Source organism: Parasteatoda tepidariorum, chromosome 10 (assembly GCF_043381705.1).
Source record: "Parasteatoda tepidariorum isolate YZ-2023 chromosome 10, CAS_Ptep_4.0, whole genome shotgun sequence".
NCBI lineage: Eukaryota > Metazoa > Arthropoda > Arachnida > Araneae > Theridiidae > Parasteatoda > Parasteatoda tepidariorum.
In genome coordinates, this window is record NC_092213.1 from 45,336,528 (window position 1) to 45,364,339 (window position 27,812).

Below are 27,812 nucleotides of genomic sequence, written 5' to 3' on the forward strand. Positions count from 1 at the left end.
AAAAAAAGGAAGTTGATGCAAGCGGGCTCAAGTTATGAAGTTTTAATGATAAGTGAAATACCTCTTTCATATTCTCACTTCAAATTATTATGCAATGTTACCAGTTAATGTTTTGACTTTAGAATAACTTTTGCCTTTCAAGTATCTACACAAAATCTTTGTTACAAAAGTATGTCAACCCAAATTTAATTCAATTTTTATTAATCATAGTTTGTTCACACCCCATTGTCAAAGTGTCTAAGCTGACGTCACTCTAATTACTTGTCCACTGGAAATCCATCAATGATCAATCAATTACAGATAGCAACTAATAGGATTACATTTCTACTGAGTTGAGAGTGTGAATCATCCAATAGAAATGGTACAAACGACAATCAATGGATTTATTCTACTCAAGTGCTGTAGTTTAGCTTCTGGCTTTGACATCTCTATAGATAAATTCTTTTTGATACTTTAGTTTCTTGGATTCAAACTTTTCAAAGGACAGGTATAAGCACCTGAGCTCTAAATTTAAAAATTGAAAATAAAATTAGAAGGGTATCATAACACACGTCGAAAACCAGTTCATCACAAACATTGTAATTTATATTAACTCTTAAATTTCACATTAGATTCGTTTATTTTCAGATTCCTATTGAAGGTGCTCAAAATAAGTGTTCCAATCAAAGTTTCAATGTTTCAAGAAATTGTAATACTGAATCAAGAACCAAAGAGGTACATTCAGTCGAAATATTGTTTTTAATTTTGAAATATTAATAAGAAGATACTTTTTATTAAATTTTAGTAATTGTTTAAAATTCAATAATAATATGCTCATGGCCTTATTCACTTAACTTACTACTTTTCAATAATAGGGATTTGCTTTCATTTTCATTATTATTCATAAACCTAATTCATTCCTTACTATTTAAATAAGTTTTATAAAAAATATATATAACTATTAAATTTTTCAAAATTACTTTCGACAAACTCAAACTATTTTACTTTTAAGAGATTGTGACATTTCAATAAATTTACTAAAGGTACTTTTTGTCCAAACATAATTTAACTAAGTAAATAGTTAAATGCAGTGAAACTCCATGCAATGACTTCCACTTATAAATTATTTGACTGAACTGTCCTAGCCTCCTTTCCTCTTCTGTGTTTAAGTTTTAAGATAAGAAAGAGCTATTGAATCAAAAATAAATATTAACTAGATTATTAATGTAGTAGTAGTTTTGTCGAAAATTGATCATGTGCTATAATACAATTTCTTGTTAAACGTTTAAAGTTTCATCCATCTGTAGTTTAAGTATAGAAGAAAATAATAGTGTATTAAGATGTTCTCTTCTGAAGTTCTTTAGTGCAGGAACCAAAATAACTGCTAAAGATATAAATATGTTTACAAGTTAGCTCAATTATTGTGATTTAATTTTTTTTAAACAATTTCTTTAGGAAATCAATTTATTATGGAAAGATCCGTGTACATTGTGTGTAACATCAGCAGAAGAAATAAATTGTTATGTTCGTAAATGTCCTTTATGTGATTCCAGTTCAACTGACAGTTCAGAATGTTGCCCTTGTTCTAAAAGTATGTAGCCTCAATATGTGGCTAATATATTTCTTGGCACGATTTATATTGTGTATTTAATAATTAGATTTCATAATAAATGTACTTATTTCGACTTTTTCATTATTTAAACAGTTTATACTTTTTCTTATTTTTAGATTTATGCTCTAAAGAATGTTTGAAATGTGCTGATGATGACATAAACATTTGTACTGAATGCAGGGATTTAAGCAGTGTGGTACTTGATGGGCAGTGTGTTTCGAAATGCCCTGATGGTTTTTATGAAGATGAAAAAAGACAATGCAAAAGTTGGTATTGAAAACTTAAATCCTAAATCGGTAAATGGTATATTCCCAAAAAAAAACATTTCACTTGAAGCAAAATAAACCATAAAATCGTTCAAATTTGCACCGACCTAAATATGTTGCAAAATTAAAACCATGCAATCGTACATACTAATCTTTTCTTAAACTTAACTACACGATATTTTTAAATACACGATATTATTGACTACACGATATTATAACTATACAATGTTGCAAATGGAGTACGTCCTGTCAAATACATACATCTAGTGCAAATTCCCCAGGAACAGAGATCTCGACCCTGACATTTCGGTCCAGCCGCTTCGGCCCCGTTGCCATTTCGGTGTTTTGAGTCCGATAAATACATTGGCCCCATTTCGTACTTTTTTTTTATTACTGTGGCTATGTTTAAATAGCCCTAAATATAATATTTTTTAGTTTATTAAATTATTTATTTATTATTCTCAATGACAGAAAGTCAGGAATTTTAAACGTTTAATAAGTATTTAAAATTATTAAGTATGGGTTTAAACGTCCAAATTATTAAGAATATTTAATAATTAAATTATTAAAGATTGTCCTCACTTTTATTAACTGTCCGCTAACTATTCCCACACGGTGCAATCTAGAAGTTCCTTTTTAAATAATTGCTACCTTGTAAATAGAAAGTGTTTGAAAAAAAAGGCTAATTGGTCAAAAATTAAGTAAATAGAAACATATATATATTGTANAGTTCATGGTCAAAAATAGATTACTAGTCAAGTTAGGGAAACAGATAACTAGATAAGGTAATGAAATATCGATTACTAAATAAGTTGATGAAATATAGATTACTTAATAAGTTTGTGAAATATAGATTACTGGATAAGTTAGTAAAATATGGATTACTAGATAAGATGAGTTAGGGAAATATAGTATACTAGATAAGTTAGGGAAATATAGATTACTCTATAAGTTAGTGAAATATAGATTTCTATGATATATATATTAGATATAGATAGATAGATAGATAGATAATTTTACAATATAATTTTACAAGGCAAAATACAAAATTTAAGGGAAATCGGTCAAATAGTTCCTTAGGAATCGAATTTTTAAAATACAACTTTATTCATTGAAATATGCAGCTCTATTGAATTTTACGGAATTTTAAATGTTAAATTCGTAACATGTTTAATTCTTAAACTTTAAAGAGCTTTAAAATTGTTAAACGTAGTTGAAATTTTAAAATTCGGTGCCTCATTTCAATAGTACATATTTAATTGAATAAAATGAAACAAAAAATATTAAAAAATGCTTAATATTTAAATGTTCGAAATTAAAAAAAGGGGTTGAAATTTTAAAAAAGGGGGGGGATATTTCAAACAGGTAAATAGTTACTGAATAAATAAAAAAATTCATGACATATTATTTTCAGTAGGTTAACATTGAGGAAGTAAATTCCTTTTATTTGTTATGAAGATTCAAAATAGTGTACGCAATATTTTCCAGACATACTAAAATCACACTCAAAAAAAACAATCAAATGTTTTCTTTCCCTATAAAATATTTATTTCAAAGAGATACTTAAAATTGATAAAATTATTCGCTAGCAGAGAATGAATTAAAAGTTTATACAAAATATCCTTTTAATGTTGCCCAGAGGATATTTGGAACACAAACACTACAATTAATGTTTTTAATATAAATTATTTGACGCATTTAACTCAGTGATTTATTTTTACATTTAGAGTGCCCTTCTATTTGCAAAAATTGCTTTGGAAGTATGAGTAGCCAGTGTTCTAGCTGCCACCGAGGTTTTTTTCTGCAACAAGGACGGTGCGTCAAAGAATGCGGTCCGAATTTTTTCGCTTCTGGAAATATTTGTTTAGGTTTGTATTTTACTTTATTGATTTGAAACAAATATACGTATGCAAATGTTTTATTTACTTATATCACTGGAGAAGTTTTTCATTTCAGAGTGCCATGAATCTTGTGGGAGCTGTGAAGGACCCAATCACAATGACTGCATAATATGCGCATTATCTGGCCAATTGCTTCAAAATGGTGAATGTGTTGATAATTGCGTGGGGCATTTTTATGTTTCGGATAATAATTGTATGGGTATGTTTGACTTATAGATGTTTTTTTAAGCATTGCTCAGTAACCATTTCAAACAGATTCGTTACTCTACCTTCTATAGTTACTAACTCGATGTAACTCTTGACATGCTATCATATTAACAAATACTCATAACTCTAAATCTATCCACCATAAATGTCACTAAAATTTATATTTATTGAAGCTATAGTAATTGTATGGCTGTGTGCCCCGCGTTGTAATTATCAGCTGTAAAAAAATCAGCTTTAATTAAAACTTAAAATAAATAAAGTTCTTTTTAATTCATTAATTTATACATTTGTTTTTTCGTAATTTTATTCATCATATAAAAGTAACGGAGTTTTTATTAAGCAGCTGAAAAGTACAAGTTAAATTCGGACTAGAGAAAGTGCCAGTTCTGGATTTTCATAAAAGTGGTACTGTTGGAAAGGTCTTGTCTTGGGGAGCAATAATAACAATGGAACAATAATATCAATAGAAGAACCAATGGAAAACCATTGCCGCAGGCGGGAAGTTCCATTGTCATTATTTCTCCTAAGACAAGACTTTCTAAGGACACCATTTTTATCAAAATCCAGAACTGGCAGTTGAGGTATTTCTCTAGATACTCTAACTAAATCAAAATCTTGATAGGAGCTGGTTTAAAGACTGAATGTTTCAAATGGTAATCAACTTCTAAAATTACTAATATTATGAAAAAGATAATTGTATTTTTATATTAAATTCTATTTTCAACTAATTCATTCGAGTATTTGCCGAGTTTCACTTTCTTTATACTACACGATATAAAATTACTTGACAAAGTTTTCAATTCCAGAGTGTAATGAAAGCTGCGCAAGATGTTTAAAGGATGGCACGTGTCAGTATTGTGAGCAGAATTATTTTCTTGAAGAGGAAGAATGTGTACCTGAATGCTCTGCTAGTTATTACACATTTCTAGATGCATATTGTATATGTGAGTACCTTTAAATGAAATTTACACTTCAGTGTCATTATTTGCGTTAAGCCAGAGTCCTCTAACATTCGAAACATCAATTTTTTTTCGCTTATAAAGTGGTGTTCATTTACAAGTGCTGTTTGAAGTGGCATCCATTGATGTGATTTCACAATCTACAACGACGTAAAAATGATTCCAAGACGTACTCAAACATTCCCAGGCTACTTTTGATATCGCAATATATGATTTAAGATACTGTGGGTGGGATTTAAAAAGATGAGAGTGAGAGCTTGCAAGCGTTTTTCACCCGCTCAATGAACTATGTTCCACTATTAAATTTTTATCTTGATGCTTCTTATCAACCGTTTTAATTTGTCGGACAAATTTTGGAACACCTTGTATGCTATAGAAAGAATAATATGTGCGGTAAAATTATATTATTTTGGGAAGCGATATTGAGAACGGCTAATCAGAAAACTTTTTTTTCTCGTTAATTCATACACCGTGAAAAATATCCGTGTATCTTAACAACAAAAATCGTGTCAACTAGTTTACGTCAATGTCCCTGGATTTGATATTAACCAAATCCATTTTTCATATAGAATTCCTTAAATAAAAGTATTTCTTTACGCAATTTTTGGGGTTTATCAACATCAAATTCAGAGAATTATTACACCGCAGTTTTTTCAGTGTACAGAGTAAGACAAAGAATTTTTGCAACGTACTTCGGCTTTAAAATTAAAATGGTATGGCACTTTAAAACAAGGTTAACATTTTAATTTGTTATAATTCTATAAAAAAAATTGCTTTTATTTAACACTTTTTACCCTGAATTTTCGACCCTTTTCTGACTTTTTCTTTGAGCATAACCATTATTAAGTGTGTGATTTTATTTAAAAATAAATTGTGTTAATTTTAATTCATTTCAATAGAAAATGACTTGATGGAAATATTTTTTAAATTTCCTTTACTGGAATGAAGTTTGCAGAATCGAATTTTAAAATATCTTAAACTTTTGTTCTTAACTATCTTTCGATCAGAAATTCTTAGCTCTTGATAAGAAAATTAACTGATTAGTAATTAGTAATATGCGAATCCTATATAAATTTATCTTTCAGAAATGTGAAAATATTAATTATTCATGACATAAATGATTCTTTAAAAAATAAATCTTATTTTTAATAATAGCATGTCACTCTGATTGCCAAGGATGCTACGGACCCTTAGCCTATCAATGCACAAGCTGTCCTTTCGGACAATTTCTACTTGAAAACTCTTGTGTTTGGGATTGTGGCCAAGGCTATTTCGGAGATCTTGGGGCTGGAATTTGTAGAAGTAAACAAGTATAATATTGTATTATTTAAAGTATTATCTAATATAAAAGTATTTGTATATGAATATTTTTATACGCATTTGTTTTACTTTTCTTACATTTTCATTAAAAATTTACCTGAATTATTACATTCTTTTAAATTACTACACTGTGGAGGTTTAAATTTTATTTTAACTTTGATATCATACCTTAAAGTAATGTAATAGAAAATTCGGTCTTAAATTTTGTTTTAGCATTTTGGAATTATAAAAAAGTTCTGAATAAATTTTCATTTTTATCAGTCTCTGAGCAATACCATCAAATATTTTTAAATAAAATACATGTGATAGAATTAAAAATTTTGTTAACTAATTTAAATTAACAAAATACATTAACAAGTTAAAGCTGTAACTTAAAACGTAAAACCAGTATTATTATTGATAGTCATTGCGATTTTTACTGTAGCTAAACCTTGAAACTAGCCTTACTTAAGATTGACATACTGTTTTATTTGTTAAATTTTTTTCTTGCAAATCTTCTTTGTTAAAAATATAAATAAATAAATAAGGTCTTCAATTGCTAACCAGTTTTATTTGGTTTTGAATGGATGCTAAATACATGAAGAAATTTTACTTTACAGTGACAATACGATGTAAACAAGTTATGTTATACTAAGAGGGGGGATTAATAATTTGGAGCAACAAATCTAATTTTAATGAAAAATGTTTTTAGCTTGCCATGCAGATTGCCGCTCTTGCTTAGGTGGCTCTTCTGCGGACAAATGTTTAACCTGCTCGAGTGGTTATTTATTACCTTATATTGGTACTCATTTTGGACCATGTGTAGAAAATTGTCCTAGTGGTTACTTTTTATCAGAGGATGGCGTCTGTATGAGTAAGTATTATTTTAAATAATAATTTTCGTGAATTTGGGAAATAATAAATGAATGATGTATTTAGACAAATGTATTTTTAGCCTGTCATGAATCTTGTGAATCCTGTTTTGGAGCAAACGATACTGATTGTAGATCTTGTATTACTCCACTATATTATAAACATGGTAGATGTGTACCTCATTGTTCTGCTGGGTATTTTCAAGATGGCGGAATATGTTACGGTAAGCATATTAATTTCAATGGAATTACAAATAATACACTGTGCAAAAAATTTGGGACGAAGTGAAAAATCGCGCTTAAAAAAAAATGTGACTAGATTCATAATTGTTTTAAAATTCTTGCTTATACTTGTTTGCTCTTAAATACATTCATAAATGCTATATCTCTTTGGTGGCGAGGAACTCTTGAAGACGATTTGGCATTGACTGTATACACTGTAAAAAATTTCGGATCATATTACGTTAAAATCTATCTTTCCGGAATTTTTACAATAACAACTACCGTAAAATCATTGAATTACTTTAATCAAATGTAAATACTACTTTAAAAATTGCAGTATAATATTTAGACGTAAATATGAATTTTACGGATGATACACCCAAAGTTATATTTTATACCATAATTTGATTCGAACTTTTTTGCCGTGTAAATTAATGCGCATATTCTCACATTGTGGATCAAATATTAATGGGAATGAAAATTCTCAGTTTTCTTTAAGACTGAAAATAGCAATATTATTTTAATTTCCAAGCATGAATAACTTGACCAAAATGTTTGCCTATTTTTTTCCCCAGCTTGCCACCCATCATGTTCAACTTGCTATGGATTCAGCGAAGAAGAATGCTACACTTGTCCTCACGGAAGAAACTTCAAGTATGGACGATGTATTTCTGAGTGTGAAGATGGGAAATTTTTGGACGTGGAGGGCTCTTGCCGAGGTTGATTATTATACTATTTATCTGATATATTGTTTGAATTGTCATTTATTTAATTTTAAATGTGAGTTTACGATAAAGAAAAATCCATACAAATCAAATTAGCAAGGAAATTGCCTTTCATTTAAACATACTTTTCAATTGCTCCTCACTCCTATACACATCAAATACGTCTAATTTTTTCAATCCATATTTATTAAATTGTATTAGTTTGATTTCAAAAAAAATATTTTAGATATATAACGTACCACACAATATTTCAAAAAGAAAAGTAATGTTATTCCATAATATAATTTTGCTGCAAGTTGCATCAGTGTAAAAAAAAAGAAACGAAAAAGAACATTTTATGAGGAGTATCTAAAAACTCAAGCAGGATTTGAATTTTGTGCTACTTATGAGAGAATTAAGAAGAGATTGGAAGCTCAGATTTATTAAAAATGGAAGACTTCACGAGAGAACAACACATTTCACGAAAAAAACGCACAATTGAGAAATATTTTGAATATTTTTGTGTCGTAGTTTATTTTGGCCATCCAAATCGCAACATTTTTATCACGGCGGAACGGTTGGCGGAAAATTAAATACAAAAACGCAATTAAAATTTAACGAATCACTCTGAGAAAAACAAGATTTAAGTCATCAAAACTTGTTTGATTGCCAGTAAATGCAGAGAGGAGTTAAAAGGCGATTATTAAAAACACAATTGATCCCATCAGGCAAAGAAACTGGTTTTGATATGTTTATTCTACCTTCGTTACCAATGTTACGGAATATTTAGTAACCATTTTTGTTTCTCTCTTACTTAAATATTAAATTGTTATCTTTATCGTGTGTATTCTTTAGCTTCCTTTTTAACAAGGATTTTAAATATATAGATAAAGCGGTTATAGAACACCCTGTATAGTTAAAAATCAATGACTAAGCTACCCTTAAGCTTCTATGATCAGTCCCTAATAGCAATGGGTGCAGTTAAAACAATCTTTATTATTTGAAGTTTATTTTAGAGTAAAATTTATTATTTTTCTTTTAAGATTGCCATGCATCTTGCAACGATTGTATGCTTAATCACACAGAAAGTGACAGTGTTCAATGTTTACAGTGTAAAAATCAGCAGTTGTCCATTCTAAATGAAGAATGTGTTCATGATTGTCCACCTAATTATTATTTGAATTCATATCGGTTCTGCCAAGGTTAGTATTTTATCTCTTAATAATGACCTCTCGTTTTTAACGTTTAAAGTACTCTGTGAAAAATCATGAGGAGAAACTTTTCTCAAGTGATATTCTTACCTTCTAATTCTTTTTTTAACAAAGGACGATCTTAAGTAGAAAATCATTCTTGAATGTAGTTTTTAAAGGATATTCTTTCATGTTCATTTTTTATAATTAACGGTCTTAAGAGGAAATTCATGTTAAGTGTAGTTTTTAAATGATCTTCTTACACTGTTAGAATTTTCACTCGAAAATAACCAGCATGTGTTGAAGGGAATGGAGGAAATATAGTAGTGTCAACGGGGGGGGGGATCTTGACCCCCCTGTAAAGTCGTTCATGAGATTGACAGATTAGCCCTCTACCCTCTCCGCTGTAATATGTCTTTCCTTAGTTAACTGTTTTAATACCATGCTATTAATGGTTATTTGATTGTTTTATTAGAATAAGGCAAAATAATAATTTTTAAAAAATTCATTTAACCATTTTTTTTCTGAAAAATTTTTAACAGTGTACTTTTGTGTTCATTTTTAACGAATGAAGAACCTAAATGGAATAAACATCTTCAATATTTTAAAATCACACTGATTTGCTATAAAAAATGTTACCGTTAGTTATAAGAAATGAAAATTAATATATTTTGCCACACTTTTAATTGTTTTTTAAGTAAAAAGATTTGTTCTTCTGTGCAAATGATAGTTAAGTTTCTTAAACTAACTTAGCGTGTTCTTTAAAGCTCTTTAAATAAGATTGCATTTCCTTAGTTAGTATTTATTCGATATTATGAAAAACATATAAAATGCATCATACAGCCGATTTTTAAGTTTTATTGATATCCTGACTATAGTCAAACTTTAAATTGTAAACAATAACTGTATAACAATGTTTTAAAAAAAATTTTGGTATCATGCAAAAAAACCAACAACAGAATAAAACATAGTTTTAAAGCTTTGCCTTTAAGTTAATTTAGAGGAATATCGACGAATTTTTAGATTTCTAAATTTTTTGTTCAATTAATGTTTTGTACTTAATGTTTCAACTTTTATTAATGTTTAGAACATAACTTTTATGAACTTAGTTATCAAAATAATTGTCAGCAATGCATATACTTTGTTACTTTTTGAAAACAAATTTGCTGCTATATTCTTTAAGGTATACAATTGGAGGAAAATCGGCAATTTCGACGAAAATTTCGAATTTTCTTTTAAATTTTACTGTTTACATTTGAACTTCTGTTCATTAACTTTCTGTATCTCTTTAAATTTTTGTCACTTACCTTTTGTTTCCTTGGGCCAATATTCATGCATCTTGGATCAATAAGGGTTAAAAGGAACGTTATTTTTCCGATCTTGGCCCTATATAGCATTATCCCATTCACCCGATTTTTTACAGCTACTTTACAACCAATATCGGTCCTACATAGAACTGTCAGATTAACCCAATATTTTAGATCCATTATTTAGCCAATATAGGTTCTATATTGGCCAATATAGGTCTTATATAGGCCATTCTAGAACCATTATTAAAAAAATCGAGACATTCCAATATTGGTCTCTCGGTGCATGTTCTTATAGGACCCATGTTGAGCCAATTTTAAACCTAACAAGGGCTAAGGTAAAATTTTTGCAAAAATAGGCATATGCATATTTTTGTTTTTAACAACTTGGCAGCTATGTCCGTTGAATACTTAAAATTCATTTTCAGAAGAACGTTGATTTTGAATCTCTTTACACTAACACACAAAAAAAAAGCTAAAAATAGAATACTTTGAAATTCTGTATATGGAGTTTGTGTAATGTCAGCTATGCTCCGAACTAAAAGCTAAGGTTAAAATGTGAATTTGTCATTTTTGTCGTACTTTAACTAAAAAGGTTTAGAATTTTTCTTCAAAAAATCAATATTGAACCATATCTCATTGTATAGATAAAATATTTTAAATAATCTAGTTAAACACTCAGGTCCCGATATCATTGACCTAGAAAAATTTATTTTGATATTTATGTATTGCTTTTTGTTGTAGGCATAAAAAAATTTGTAGTTTCTATGCTTAAATTTGCTCTTAATTTCAAAAAGTACTTTATAAATTTTTGAAGTTTACTCTTAGATTTACAATTTTAGAAGCCTTGCTTAACAAAAATAAAATTTGCTGTTTTCAAAAATACTCTGTCGAACTCAGTCGGATACCTTAAAAATTATGTAATTAAAAATTACGTATGTATTCTCATTGAAAAGCCTTCTATATTTAGTTAAAGTTTTTTCTTTAATTTCTTTAAGACACTTTTACTTCACTTCCAAAATTTCATTCTTAACAATTTTAAATCTTTCCTTAGAATGCCATCCAACTTGTGCAACCTGTGAGAGAAGCGGTGCAAGCAGCTGTGTTAGCTGTTGGAAAGGTAGTTTGTTAACTCATCTTGGAACTTGTGAACCCTATTGCCATAGAGGATACTTCCCTGCAAACGGACTTTGTCAAGGTTTCTTTGCTCATTTAACTTTTTCTATTGTAGCTATATAGAATAATTCTTTTTTATACTATTAACTAAACTAAGCTTTTATAAGTTTTTATTTCCCTAAGTCTCTTTTATGTTAAATTTCTTTATAAATGAAATGCATTTAGATAGACACTTATTTTAAGCTCGTCCCAGTATAAAATATTATTTTTTCCCTGTTGAATATTTATCTATAGTGTTACTGTAGCTGGAAATAGTTGGGATGTAGCTATTTAAATTACTTAATTTAATTAATTTTATAATAAAGTATTGATTACTATGAAAGTCACATAATTAAAACTTATACGTCACATTTCTCAGAAATAAGGACTTTAAGAGAAAAAAAAACGTACCTCAAACTGTAGCTAACCTGTTGGTGCAAAGATTTGGATCAGTTTACGAAGATTTGAATCAGTTTATTCAATCATATTTAAAAATACTGGTATAAATTGACTAATTCAGCAAATGAGTTTTAATTTAAAACTCTTTTACGATTTTTAGGCTTAACTTTGGTGTGTATTTTTATAGATTTAACTTCATTCTATCAACTTTTGAAATTTTAGCATGTAACTCTGATTGTCACCATTGCACTGATGCTTCGAAATGTCTCCAATGCAAAGGAGATTTGGTGTTAGAATTCGGAAAATGCGTCTGGACATGCACTAGTCATCATTACGTCGATGCAATTAGTCGCCGATGCAAAGGTCAAAACTATTCTGTTTCGCTACTTTAAAATGAAATTTGTGCGAATGATTAAAATAAAAAATACATATGTGTTCTTTAGAATGTCCGGAAAAATGCAGTTCTTGTAGGGGTCCATCAGACACTGATTGCTTGTCATGCGTTGATGGAAGTTTACTCGAAGATGGATCTTGTATTGACCACTGCTCCGATGGGTTCTATGAAAATGACGGTGTTTGTGAAAGTAAGTAATTTTGATTTATAATGTTGTATGTTTATAAATCAATCATTGTAGATTTATATTGTAATGTTGTAATACTTCCATTTAAATGAAATAAATTGGGTTTTTAATTCAAACAATTTGTCATGCAGAATTTTTCTATGCTCAGTTTACCACTTTCAGAAATAAAGTCCTCTTTTTTCATGATTCTTTAATTGAGCAATATTTCATTATTTTTGACAACTATTTCACGAAACTCTCACGAACTCTCTATTTCGCGAAACGCTTGTGTTCCATTACAAAAGTTATACCTTCTTCCGATATTCTTTTTAACATATTCCAATATTTTTTTACTTCTTTTTAAAACCACTTGCACTAAATGACGGCATGGTACAGAGATTAGTGCTCTTGCTCGTCCAGTAGGCATCCCAAGTTCGATTCCTGATGGTGACGGAATACTTATTAACTCATTGTTTTTTCGTCCCGCAGTGGACTGATCGTTAAGACACGGTTCCCAGCAGATCACCGAAGTCAAGCATCACTGNTATTAATCCATATACAATGTTCAGCTTAAAGTGGACATAAACAAGGAGTAAAATGGAACAAAATTACATTAACAAACAAAGAAAACACATGACAAACGCATATAAACACAAAAAGAACACATAGATAAAATTAAAGTAAAAAATATATATATACAGTGAAGAATGAAGAGTAGTCTTTACAGAGAGTTCGTGTGATCTCTGGCATCCCAGTAAAGTTCACAGAGATCACCCCGCTCTTGAGATTGTTTGTCCAGTAAAGGGCATACAAGCAAGTGGTCTGAGTTCATGGTTCCCGAATTGAAGATTCGGCACTCACTAGATGGAAGGATACTTATTCTGTTGAGGTGCTCTGCCAAGCAGTCATGGCCTGTTGAGAGTCTGAAGCTTGCCACAGCCTTCTTACGAGGACTGAGACAAAATTTCTTCCAACTGTTTTGGATGTTAGCCCAGGGTTTTCCGGTGGATTTTACTGCTTGGTTGTGCTTTAGGTCGGTCATAAGTTTCTCGAAAAATCGTTTTTTAAGGGAGTCTGGTGGAATCGGTTTATTACATTGTGGTTCGAGAGTCCCTTTCTTGGCTAGTTTGTCTGCCTTTTCATTGCCATTGATTCCCACAATGCTGTAATATTGTAATACTTCCTTTTAAATGAAATAAATGGGGGTTTTAATTCAAACAATTCGTCATGTAAATTTTTCTATGCTTAGTTTACCACTTTCAGAAATAGAGGCCTCTTTTTTTATGATTCTTCAATTGAGCAATATTTCATTATTTTTGACAACCATTTCATTATGAAATCTCGTGATTTCTGATGGAATACGAACTCTCAAATATTTCACGAAACTGCTTCCTCGCTTGTGTTCCATTCCAAAAGCTATACCTTCTTCCAATATTCTTTTCAACCTATTCCAATATTTTTTTATTTCTTTTTAAAACCACTTGCACTAAATGACGTCATGGTACAGACATTTCGTATCCCCAGAAAAGTGAACATAGTAACTCCTTCACTTTGGCGAAGTATTCGGATCATTTACCCAAAAAAAAGCATTTTCCACAAAAACGAAAAACATTACATAATCTTTGAGTACTCATTTTTTACAAAATTAATGTAATATACATCCTGCCTAAAGGCAACGTAAATACAGCAAATGTAAAAGATCTATTGTCGAAACCAATGAAAATAAAACCCCTAGAATAATTAGCAGTTTTTTTTTAAGAAACTCTCATTGTTTTCTTTTTTTAAGTAGTTAAATAAACATTTTTTTTGAATTAAAAATGCATTTTTAAAGATTTATTCAAAAATAGTTTTTAAAATTCTTGCACAACTTTTCTCATTAAAAACTCAAAGGAATGTTAATATTTCTTCAATTTTTAGCCTGTGATTTAAAATGCAAAACATGTTCGAGTTTAAACAAATGTACGTCGTGTGATCTGCCTCTTCTGCTATTAGATGGACAATGCGTTGATGACTGCGGCAATAAAAGGTTCGCTGATTTTGATACGTTGAAATGTGAATGTAAGTATTATTATTTGACTTTTAATGAAACTTGATATAAATGTTTTAATCAATTAAATGTCATTTCAGATTAGTATTCACATTTATTTTCTAAAATATATTACTCTCACAAAAATAATGAAATTTAAGAACATATTCATTTATTTAATAAATGAGAAGAACTTATTTTCTTTTACATGTCGGATTTTGTTCCGTATTTTCTAACAAGCAATCCAGCACCGTAAAAAATTCTGGATCAAAATACAATAAAAAGTAAAACTTTTCTCATTAAAAGCTTAAGAGGGTGTTGTGTATTTTTTCTATTTTTAGCCTGCGATTTAAAATGCAAAACATGCTCTAGCACATGCACTCAGGATGTTGGTATTTTTTACCTTAAAATGCATTTTTACCGGCACACGTTAAGGAGCAAAAAATCTGATATACCATAATTAATAAATATTGCTATAAAAATTACGGTAAAATATTTTACGATAAAAATTGATTTTACGGATAATGCATCTAAAGTGCCGGTATCTTATACTGAAATGCGATTGGAATTTTGTACAATGTGTTAAGAAAAATGTTTTCCCCCTGTTTTGTTTGAAAACAAATGTAGCCGAATCTTGCAACTGAATACTTATTTAATCTCGCCTTTTTTAAGGGAAAATTTGCAAGTCAGAAATTTTAAAGAATATTTCGTTCACCAAGTTTACCAAGTCTCAGCAATTTTATTTTTCTTTAGCAAAATAAAAGTAGTTATAAATAGTCATACAGTATTTACTAGCAAATACTGTATGACTATTTATAGTAACAGTATTGACCTAATACAAGTAGCCCTTCAATCTTATGTGTTTAATGTTATTAATCAAAAATATGTTTAAGAATTTTTATTCAAATTTTATGATTAAAAAAATTGTTAAAAGATTTAAGCTACGATTGGTATTTTTTCTCACCATCCTGATTTTTTCCATCTGCATTAATATTTGGTTTTAGTTTGTAGGTATGCATAAATTTTAAGAAAAACCAAAATCGTTAAAATTAATATTAATTTTTGCCACTTTACTATTAAAACTAGACTTTCTTTTTGATTTGCATGAGTTTTTTTTAGCTTGCTCTGAAGGGTGTCTCTACTGCACAACATCTGAGGAATGCGATTTATGTCAAAAAGGATATTTTTTGCTGGAAAGATTTTGTGTGAATTCTTGTCCTAACGACCTTTATGGAGATCCTGTCACAAGAATTTGTAGAAGTGCAGTATTCATTCCTTTAATATTTAAATACTAGTTACAATGGATTTTATGTATTAAATTTTATTTATTTATCAGATTATTTTGCATGAAAAGTTGTGAATCTTGCGTCAATGATTAAGTTACTTTAATCACTAAGTGGTTTGAAAAAGTGTTGACAAAAACTTGCGATCTTTAATAAAATAGTTAAAAATAATTGAAATCAGATAATGTAAGCGAAATCGGAACAGAAAAAATATACTGGAGTATTCTCGCTGCATGGAATATTATTTTGTGGAATATTTCGATATAAAAATTACGATTTGCAACTGGTAACACTTAATTTCGCATTCTATTTTTCTATATTTATTCGTTTATTTTGTTAATTTTTTCATCAAGTCAAGTGCGAACTAAAAAAAATGGTCTTGAGAGAGATAAATAAATTTTTCTACATTAATGGATAATTAAATGTTGTTTATGTTACGATCAGCCCCCCAGTGGACTGATTGTAAGGATCCGGTTCTCAGTAGAACACCGAAGTCAAGCATCACTAGCTGCGGTCAGTAAGCGGGTGGGTGACCACTTTTATCAGCCTGCTTAGGAACCGAAGGTGCGTGGTATCGCTCTTCGTTAAAATGTTCTACTGTAAAGTGCTCGACTGCGCCTGCAGGTCATCGGGCTATCAAATATGGGGAGCCCTCCCCTCTGCAGAGGATTACAATTGTGATGGTATGTCTTCGGATCATGCTCAGGGATATTTCCCAGACCGTCGCCAATAGCCCATTGTTTAGGTCTAGTGCAACGTAAATAAAGTCTATATTATAAGTCTAGTGTAAATAAAAAATAAATCTTACCTACCTATCTATTTAAAATGATAATAAAAAGTAAAACAAAATGCGAAAAAGCATTTAAAATTGCAATAATTTTCGGGCAAACTGGAATTTCAAAAACAACTCGCGTTAAATACATAAATGGAAATTTTACATCAAATTTAAACCCTGTTGTTGCATTTCAGCTGGCTGTGGATCACCCGGATTGGTATTTTTTTTACGATTAGTTTAATAGTTGATAATTTTCGAAAAAGTAATCAAATCTCTTTTTTTTTATTTCATCGTAGTCCTCTGTACATTTTTTCTACACTACTTTGTAATTTCAAGTTTCTAAGCCTACGAATTTTACGCAACAAAATAAAATGCAACATAAAACAAAAAAGTGAGAAGAATTTTAAATACATTTAGAATAAAATATTGGAAAACGCTTAAATTTGAATCTCCAAATTAGAATATTGAAAAAAAATCTAGTCACGGTCATACACAAAAGGAGATCTTTCAGCACGTCAAATTTCAAATGTGTAGTTGTACACCCACGAACTACAGAGCGACCCTCATAGTATTTCTTTACTGTAAGTTTAATAAGTAATAATCATTAGTCATACTGTAAGTTTAATAATTAATAATTTCTTTACTGTAAGTTTAATAATTAATAATTTCTTTACTGTAAGTTTAATAATTAATAATTTCTTTACTGTAAGTTTAATAATTAATAATTTCTTTACTGTAAGTTTAATAATTAATAATTTCTTTACTGTAAGTTTAATAATTAATAATTTCTTTACTGTAAGTTTAATAATTAATAATTTCTTTACTGTAAGTTTAATAATTAATAATTTCTTTACTGTAAGTTTAATAATTAATCATAATTAATAATCATCGAACTAATTATTGATCGTCATTTTTTTATCCCATTAAACACACATCTGCAATTTTAAGTTTANATCGCACATACGTATATGACTTATAAACCAGAAGTGCAGAGTTCGTGCCACTGCGAGCTGGTACGTAAATACTTGTTTCATCTGAATAAGTGCATGTTTATTAATTTATGTTCTATAAAGAAACTGATATCAATTATAAAACTGAAGTCAATTATAAAAAAAATCACGAATTTTACATACTTAATTAGGTATGTGTGATTTGGGTATTAAGAACTGCTTTTTCTTCGATCCCCAACCGACACTTCCTATTCGGATCGACCCCCATTCGACCCCCTGGCTCACATCGACCCCCACTTTTGTTAAATAGATCCCTGGGGGTCTATATAGACCACTTTGGCGACCTCTGCTCTAGCACATGCACTCAGGGTGTTGGTATGTATTTTTTACCATAAAAAGCATTTTTACCGGCACACGTTAAGGAGCAAAAAATCTGATGTACTTTGATTTTTATTGTAATAATTACCATAAAATCAATGAATCACTCTAATTAAATAAATATTACTACAAAAATTACGATATAATATTTTACGATAAAAATTGATTTTAGGTTAAAATGGATTTTACGGATGATGCACCTACAGGTAAAGTGCTGGTATTTTATACTGAAATGTAATTGGAATTTTGTACAATGTGTTAAGGAAAATATTTTCCCCCTGTTTTGACTGAAAACAAATGAAGCCGAGTCTTAAAACTGATTACTTATTTAATCTCGTCTTTTTTAAGGAAAAATTTGCAGAACAGAAATTTTAAATAATATTTCGGTCACTAAGTTTAGAGTTTCCTCAATTAGTAGTTATAAATAGTCACACAATATTCACTAGTAAATACAATACAGTATTGACCTAATACAAGTAGTCCTTCAATCTTGAAATAAAATATGTTTAAGAATTTTTATTCACATTTTATCATTTATCACAGATTTAAGTTACGATTGGTATTTTTTCTCACCATCCTGATTTTTTTTCATCTGCATTAATATTTGGTTTTAGTTTGCTTGCATTAGTTTTAAGGAAAACCAAAATCGTTAAAATAAATGCTAATTTTGCCATTTTACTATTAAAACTGGACTATCTTTTTGATTTGCATGAGCTTTTTTTTTTAGCTTGTTCTGAAGGCTGTCTCTACTGTACAACATCTGAGGAATGCGATTTATGTCAAAAAGGATATTTTTTGCAGGAAAGATTTTGTGTGAATTCATGTCCTGACGACCTTTATGGAGATCCTGTCACAAGAATTTGTAGAAGTGCAGTATTCATTCCTTTAATATTTAATTACAAGTTACAATAAATTTTATGTATTAAATTTTATTAAATTTATCAAATTATTTTGCTTAAAAAGTTGTGAATCTTGCGTCGATGTCTAAGTTACTTTATTCACTAAGTGGTTTGAAAAAGTTCTGACAAAAACTTGCGAACTTTAATAAAATAGTTAAAAATAATTGAAATCAGATAATGTAAGCGAAATCGGAAAAATATACTGGAGTATTCTAGATGCATGGAATATTATTTTGTGGAATATTTCGATATAAATATAGCGATCTACAACTGGTAACATCTTATTTCTCATTCTATTTTTCTATATTTATTCGTTTATTTTGTTAATTTTTTCACCAAGTCAAGCGCGAACTAAAAAAATGGTCTTGAGAGAGATAAATAAATTTTTCTACATTAATGGATAATTAATCGTTGTTTATGTTACGATCAGTCCCACACTGGACAGATTGTAAGGACTCGGTTCTCAGTAGAACACCGAAGTCAAGCATCACTGTCTGCGGTCAGTAAGCGGGTGGGTGACCACTTTGATCAGCTTGCTTAGGGACCAAGGGTGTGGGGTATCACTCTTCGTTAAACTGTTCTACCGTAAAGTGCTCGACTACGCGCGCAAGTCATCGGGCTACCAAAGCAGGGGAGCCATCCCCTCTGCAGAGGATCAAAATTGTGATGGCAGGTCTTCGGATCATCCTCAGGGATGTTTCCCAGACCGTCGCCGATAGCCCATTGTTCAGCTCTAGTGCAACGTAAATAAAGTCTATAATATAAGTCTAGTGTAAATATAAATAAATCCTACCTACCTATTTAAAATAAGAATGAAAAGTAAAACGAATTGCGAAGGAGCACTTAAAAATGCTATAACTTTCGAACAAACTGGAATTTCAAAAGCAACTCGCATTAAGTACATAAATGGAAATGGCGCGTCAAATTTAAACTCTGTTGTTGCATTTCAGATGGCTATGGATCAGCTGGATTGGTTTTTTTTTTTACTTCTAGTTTAATAGTTGATAATTCTCGAAAAAGTAATCAAATCTCCTTTTTTCATTTCATTGTAGTCTGTACATTTTTTCAGTTTCTGTTCTGTACATTTTTTCTACACTACTTTGTAATCTCAAGTTCCTATTGAGATTTTATGCTACAAAATGAAATGCAACGTAAAACAAAAAAGTGAGAAAAATTGTAAAAACATTTAAATTAAAATATTGAAAAACGCTGACATTTGAATATCCAAATTAGAATATTTAAAAAAATTCGTGTCACGCTCATAAACTAAAGGAGATCTTTCAGCACGTTAAATTTCAAATGTGTAGTTGCTTACCTTACGACCTACAGAACGACCTTCGAGGTATTTCTTTACATTAAGTTTAATGATTAATAATCCTCGAACTAATTATTGATCGTCATTTTTTTAACCTACTGTACGCACTTTTGCAATTTTAAGTTTGTTAGTCATACAGTTTTTGGGCAGCAAAACACTCAAAATAGCGGGTCTTGTGATTTTTTAAGATAAAGCGAAACTATACATTTAAATTATTTTATTTATAATTAAAAAAAAACAATCGTCATTTTTAAAATAATTAAGATCTTATTTATATCTTAATATTTCAATCACTATGTTTTCTTGTAATCAATTTATTTAGTGATAAAAAATTAGCATACCTTTTTTTACATCTGATTAATTCTCCTTTTTTTTCAGATTTTACTGATGTTTCGAAACTGATGGTTGAGAATAGTGTTATGCTTCAATTAGGACATTCCCTTTTGATTACGACAGACTTACTCAATTTGTCAAATGCTACATTGGAAAAATTATTTATTATGCTAGCTGACCGTCCTAAAAATACACAGCTTTTAAAAATTTTAGACACAGGTAATATTGTGGAATTAAAAACTGGAGACAACTTTACTTCCAATCAACTCCAAAATGGCTGGGTGTTTTTCAAGCATCTCAATGGATTACCCATTCAAGGTACATTACGACGTTCTCAATAAGTATTCCTAACCCGAATTCCCGCAGAAAATTTGTAATGTAAAGCGTAGAGTTTTAAAAAAAAATTCTGAGAATTAAAACGAAATAGGAAATATACCATTGTTGATAAAGCAAATATTTCTTATTAAATGAAGCAATGGTTTAAATATGCCGACAAGAGTCGTGCGAGAGCTGACCTAAAATCAGAAAGGTCCTGGGTTCGATCCTGGACAAGGCATGGCTGTTCTTTCATTCTCCCTACTATCTGTCCTCACTATGGGAGCAACGCTGTCCCACCTAATATGGTGCTCCTTGAAGAGCGACCAACAAATCTACTCTAATAATACCTGAATGGTGAGTGTCAATCGGCTGGGCATTGGAAAAAATAATTCAAATATATTTTTGCAACTTATGTTGTTTGAAACAGATTTACAAGAAAAACGGACCACCCAGAATCACTTTTAATCTAATCATAGGATCTTCATGTTCGAGGGCTCAAGCTTAATTGCTCAAGGCTAATGCCCTCAAATATTCTAATTGATGAGTGCAAAAAAGTCGTATTTTTAAAATTTGATTTCTCAGGAACTATTTGAAAGTTTTTGCCATTATTTTGCATTTTGCCATGTAAAATTACATTCTCTGAAATGACGTAAGAAATTGTATACCTTGAAATTGAAAATTTGTATGACTATTATTAAATAAAATAATAATAAATATTTACTGAAAGTTATTTTTGCATAGAATTTTCCTTAGGTGAATTTATTTTGTAATTGTATGCAAAAATTTTCAATTTGCTTAAATGCTCGAGAAATGGCAAAATACACAAAAAGTAAAATTAACATTAAGGGATCCAAACTTATGACTGCTCTCCTGATTAAGCACTATTAGGACCATATTTCCCAGACTGCGGATAATTAATATATTTTGAGGAGTCAGTCAGAATTCGTCACAAAAAAAACGTGTTTCTTCAGAGTAAATACGTCTCTTTTTTCCCCCATTGTATACAAAACTTAAAGTGTCCAAAAAATTGCTTCACTTCTTTCATTTAAACTGTACATATGAATCTATCCTAAAGCAAAATTTCGAAAATTAAATATTTAACTTTAAAGAATTAAATAGTTATCTGAAGAAACAATTTAATCAAACTTAGTTCCTATCCAAATTTCTAACGATTTTTTATAATTAGATTTGTTATTTCTTTCAGATGAAATACTGAGTATTTTTTTAGCCGTTTTCCTAGTAATATAATGAAAATAAGAACTTTAATTTATCAATTGATGCTCAAATTATTGTTTTTTAATTACTATGGTTATTAATGCAATTAACAAACGCTGATCTTATAGTGATGTTTATTTTTAAAAAGTAATACATAACTAATATAATGTCACTACTATCTTTTTATCTCTATGAAACATCACTATAGACTTTGAACAATTATTTTTTCGTGAATAATTGTTTATTACTGAAAATAAATAAATAATTTGAACTCTTAATTATTTATATCCTGATAAAGACAACTATATCCTGATAAACTCATATCCTGACAAAGACAATTTATATAAGTTCCATTAAAATTGAGTAGCACAGTTTGAATTTAATAACTTATATTGAACTTAACGCTTAAACTTGAACTTAACTTAAAAGTAACAAAAACTGTCTTTTAAAGCTTCTTTTAGTACATTATTTCAGACAAAGTGAAGTCTTTTAATGCGAAAATGCTTTCAAATAAAAATTATCAAAGCTTTATCTTACTCTTCACTATAAATTTTATTTGGATCATTTTTAAGTAAATTTATTTTTAAAACGAAAATTTTAACAGAAATTTATCCGACTGAAGAAAAAAAACTTAAATGAAATTAGTTATTGTTGAAATTATTGTTGAGTTGATTCAGAAATTACAAGTTGAGAATTTTGTTAGTGTGGAGTTTGTTAAACATATAAGAGCAATAACAATGATCATCCAAATGTTTATTTCTTCTACCTTAATTTGTCATAAATTTTTAAATAACAATTTCTTTTTATCTATGTAACATATTACAAAACTAACGGTCACAACTGTAATGGAGGACATACTTGGTAAAACCTACTTATATAACTTGCTAAAACAAGCAATTTTCATATTACCATGTGGGGTTGGAAAGAAAAGGACGGGCCACGAGAGAGCTTCAGGAAATGAAATTGAGAATACCAGAAAAGAGGAATAATAAAGAGCAAAGAAACATTTATTATTGAAAACTTTACAACATATTCTCAAATTAGCGAATATGAGTTACAATTCAGGCTTCACACACACTATAACGGAGCGAATCACTTCGCTTGAAAATTCCCCTAACGACTGCAGATGTGACGCTAATTGGAAAAGACATTGAATTTTCTGGTCAAGTCTTATGACTTCTACGGGGTTGCTCTGTGCTATACCGTAAATGAGTAAAAGTCAACCTTCTCTGTCTTCGAATGTTGCTGAATGCCTTTCAACAAATAACTGTTAAATGATGGATTCTATAGTGCAGCTTTCAGGAGAACTCCTCCAGACACCCATTTCGCGTCGTGGAGGATACTATGGTAACAAGGAAAGGTCACTTCAAATAGGGGTGTGAGGTGAATAGTTTTGTCTTAACCTTAGCCTATGTCGTCGTGAGTAAACCAATCGACACCTTCTTTCCTCCATTTCACCCTCATTAGAAATGTGGTCTCGCTTGTTACCATAGCAGCAAACAGTCTCAGACTTACAGTCTGGAGGAGTTCTCCTCAAAACCGCCCTATACAAACGGTGATATTTCATTCACTCCCGAGAAAGTACGTCCTCGAAGCTTACCCTACAATGTGCCACACTGCGTTTTGGCTAATTATGTCACCCCTGTGTAAAAATTCGTTTTGTACTCCCTGTATAGCTANTAAATAATAATAATAAAATAATTTAAAAAAGAAAACTCTTAATGGGGGAAACCAAAAGTTTTCCTCAGGACACATCTTTTGGTATAGTTTAATGCGATATTTCTGAATATAGAACAATTGTCCTAAGATAAAAATTATTCTTTGTAATGTGTCTATATATATATAAGCATTTAACTTATATATTTTCTCGCAATAGGAAAACTGAGTTTTATAATTTCTAATGGCCACACTGTCAGTGATGAAATCATTTTGCCTATACATGTAGTCTCTGAATTCCCACCAGTCATCGAGCAACTACAATATATTGTAGTACCTGATGAATCAACAATTATCATAAATTCCTCATCATTACATATCGATGATTTGGACAACATACAAGATATTACGTTGAAAGTTATTGAAGGCAAGTAGAAATAATTGTTTCTTTTCTCTGTAATGAATAATTTATTTCATGCTTTGAAAAATTTAAATATATATTTGATTAATTAATGTTAACAATCAGGTTGAATTCAATCATATGATTTTGTATCTAAACAAAGAAAAATCTATATTTAAGCAACTAATTTTTATTTTATTTTGTTGAAAGTAACAGCGTTACAGGCTGCTACGATGTTTAGAGTACAAATTAAAAGTAAAATAACTTTCTTTTATTCATTTTCTTGTGATGTCATTTTTTCAAATTATCCCATTAGAATAATTTGTAGATAATCGATAATTTACATTACTAAATATGTAGTTTAAGATAATTTTTTCTCAGCTCTATAATATATTTTAATAAGATACGATATGTTTTCAAGTAAAATTGTTATTATAAATTTTTTCTTGTTTATCAGGACCTTGCAATAGAGTTTTAATACGTTTGCCTGATGAGAAAGAAATGTCTACAGTTCCTTATAAAGAGTTCTCGCAGAATCAACTTGCATTTAAAAGTTTGAAATCTGACAAGGTATCAGAAGGAAATATACTTATACAAGCCTATGATGGTTTTAATACAAAACTACTTGATTTGAAAGTGTTTGTGGTGCCCAAGGTATGTGGTGTTTTTCTTAAATAAGTAAATAAAATATTCACATATGTGTTTCTTATATCATCCTCTTTTGCTCATCGGAATAATTAATAAATTCGAAAAAATCATACAATTCAGTTAAATGTTGTCCAGTAGTAGATTTTGCTATCAAACGTTAAAATATTAAGCAAATAAAATTAAAATAATGATGTACAAAAATTTAATAAAACTATTAGTAGATTACTAATCATTTATCAGACTCTTCGGCTATTTGTAAAATAAATCTAAATTCAACGGGAAAAAATGTTAATCATATTTTTTTCTTTGAAAATAAATTTTTATTGTACGATCTCGGAAAAATCGGCTCTAAGTTTAACTATAATATTGGGATCTTGAACCATGATAAGGGACAAATTTACTGCTACTTTAAAATTGCGTTAAATTAAGCCATAGTTTCGTTCAAGTTGAACCATAGTATAGGGAAATCAAGTTTAAAAAATACGCTAATAAGATTAAACTTAACACCTTATTACGGTTGATATAAATTAGAACAATGTTGTGGTTCCTTAATGTTTAACAGAGTGCTCAAAAACTATTACTCATTTTATAATAATAGCCAAATATTTCTTAATTCGAATTTCTCTTCAGAAACTTTTTACAAGGGATTACTATCTTTACTACAAATATTTAATTTATTATTTTTTTAAAAATTGAAAGAAAACGATGCTTTTATTAATCGGTTAAATATATTTTTCAGCAGAACATGTTAGAAAGGGAAATTCTTCGTGATTTCCCAAAAAATGAATCCAACTAAGATAAGATATTGTTACTCACCAAGTTAATCATCTTTGTTTCTCTTTCAAATTTTCAGGACCAAACGAAATTATTTGTTGCTCGCAATAACCCACTTTACATCACGGCAGGTAATGAAATGAAACTAAATAATAAGTTACTGCTCACTGTTGGAGATAACTTATATCCTAGCAATACCCATTATCATGTACAATACTCAATAGGTATGTAGACATTAATCACTATTTGATTATGATTATAAACCCTAAATATTATTGGAAGTTACACAATGTATAATTATTTTTAAATAGGAACTTTCTACAAGAAGAAATCTAAATTAAATACTGAAAGTCAAGATGAAAATATCATTGAATTGAAATCATTTTCACAAGAGGATATTGATTACGAAAACATTTACTATTATCACCCAAACACGAGTGTTTCAAACGCTATAATTAATTTTATGGTAAGATTTTTCCCTCTATTGTAAGAATAACGAATACCAATCATTTTTCATAAATACCTATCAAATGGAATACTTGTAAAATAGACGCTTTCAGAATTTGTGTGCATTATTTCAAATAAATGAAAAGTAGAATTTTAAACTTTTTCTTTTGTGTGAACGAAACCTTAATGGCGTTTTAAGGCTTTTCTTTTTTATCGAATGGGAGGAATCAATGTTTTATTAGTATTGCATTAAATAATTTGTATTGAATTTAATACATTTTTATAGCATTGCATTTAATATAGAAATGTGACAAGAGAGGAATATGATCAAAAACTCACATTTTTCGTTTACAAAATTTCACACAAGACACCAGCATTGCTGGCAAAACTTTAAACACGTTCTCTGGAAGTAAGTTCCTTAAAGTTTGAACTTCTCTGATGATATTTCTTCGACTGATGACCATATTTTCTACTGATTAACTTTCCAATTTTTCCAAATATTGGATGTACTTCTAGACGTAGTTTAAGCTAATACCATAAAGATTTTTTTTAATTATCTTTTTATTCTAAATTTGAACATAGATAGAAATCAATTCCTTTTTCAACAATCTGTAAAATCCGAAAAAAAAACCATGAATGATTAAGTCAAGGCTTAATCAAAAATTCTAAGACTATAAAATTTAGATGTCTGCAAATTAAAAGCCATTCCTCGCCAAGAAGAATAATTTTTAATTTTTTTCTTATATTACCAATTCCAATTTTAATGAAATTCAAATTTCAGATACCTACACTTGACAAACAGAGCTATGTAAAAATTCTGAACAAGAAAACTTAAAAATTTCAGAGACAAGGCGTCCTAATTAAGTTACAATGTCCGTATTGGAAATAAGTTCAAATTTTAAAAAACTTCATTTAGATAACTTTTACTTTGTATAGCTTTAACTTACGTGTTAATAATGTATTATACATGTCTATTAGCAAATAGAAGAAAATATATATCTTGAGAAAAACGAATAAAGTTTTTTCTTTGAGAACTTGTATTGGGTTTTGAAATATTAGCTATTTAAATGCATGAAATAATTCAAAATGGTTCGATTATTTTTATGCATTTTCTTAATGCAAATTCTGCGAGATCGAATTGTTCGCATATTAGACTTAATACTGTTCAGGATCAGCTTCAAACTACCAAAATTCTTTTTTGTAAAATTACTTCACTCAAATTTGTTATTGTTTGTAAATAAACTGAACTATAAAAATGTATTATTTATTGCAAATAGGTTAAAAACAGTGACTCGCAAGAGGAATATAAATTTGATTTCGAAGTTTTTGTTTTGAAACCTGAAACAAGTCAGTCGAATGTAACGAACCAGTTTGGAATGATGGTAGGAACTAAATTTTGCTTAAAATCTTTTGAAGAAATATGGTTTAATGCTTATTTCTAATAGTGTCTAAAATTTATTTACAGGTTTTGCAAAACCACCCCGCAACGATAACTAATGATCATCTCTTAGTACATATTGATGGAATACCTTCAAACGACATTGTTTACATGATCACTAAAAAACTACTAAACAGTGAAGGAACTCTTGAAAATACTGATAAACCAGGTGAAAGAATACAATCTTTCACGCAAAAAGACATCAATGATTTAAAAATTGTTTACCATCCTCCACCGTTAGTCGCCAGTTCTGAAAAAGAATTCACTTTCAAGTTCGTTGGTAAATATTTCAGAATTATTTGTTTAATTACTAGTTGCATAGTTT

General features: G+C 29.4%; 1 protein-coding gene across 1 annotated transcript in view; it reads left to right on the forward strand.

Annotated features, from left to right (window-relative positions):
- LOC107444379 (extracellular matrix organizing protein FRAS1) overlaps positions 1 to 27,812 on the forward strand; it is a 90,356-nt gene that overhangs the window by 14,520 nt on the left and 48,024 nt on the right. Inside the window, exons 6-28 of the mRNA XM_071187135.1 lie at positions 628 to 714; positions 1,435 to 1,570; positions 1,708 to 1,857; positions 3,585 to 3,725; positions 3,814 to 3,957; positions 4,772 to 4,909; positions 6,080 to 6,226; positions 6,936 to 7,097; positions 7,179 to 7,319; positions 7,893 to 8,036; positions 9,065 to 9,223; positions 11,573 to 11,716; positions 12,295 to 12,435; positions 12,516 to 12,656; positions 14,550 to 14,690; positions 18,772 to 18,912; positions 20,637 to 20,909; positions 24,001 to 24,207; positions 24,638 to 24,834; positions 25,682 to 25,826; positions 25,914 to 26,068; positions 27,327 to 27,431; positions 27,515 to 27,767. Coding sequence (XP_071043236.1) covers positions 628 to 714; positions 1,435 to 1,570; positions 1,708 to 1,857; positions 3,585 to 3,725; positions 3,814 to 3,957; positions 4,772 to 4,909; positions 6,080 to 6,226; positions 6,936 to 7,097; positions 7,179 to 7,319; positions 7,893 to 8,036; positions 9,065 to 9,223; positions 11,573 to 11,716; positions 12,295 to 12,435; positions 12,516 to 12,656; positions 14,550 to 14,690; positions 18,772 to 18,912; positions 20,637 to 20,909; positions 24,001 to 24,207; positions 24,638 to 24,834; positions 25,682 to 25,826; positions 25,914 to 26,068; positions 27,327 to 27,431; positions 27,515 to 27,767 — 3,592 coding nt within the window. The remainder of the gene's footprint in view (positions 1 to 627; positions 715 to 1,434; positions 1,571 to 1,707; positions 1,858 to 3,584; positions 3,726 to 3,813; positions 3,958 to 4,771; positions 4,910 to 6,079; positions 6,227 to 6,935; positions 7,098 to 7,178; positions 7,320 to 7,892; positions 8,037 to 9,064; positions 9,224 to 11,572; positions 11,717 to 12,294; positions 12,436 to 12,515; positions 12,657 to 14,549; positions 14,691 to 18,771; positions 18,913 to 20,636; positions 20,910 to 24,000; positions 24,208 to 24,637; positions 24,835 to 25,681; positions 25,827 to 25,913; positions 26,069 to 27,326; positions 27,432 to 27,514; positions 27,768 to 27,812) is intronic.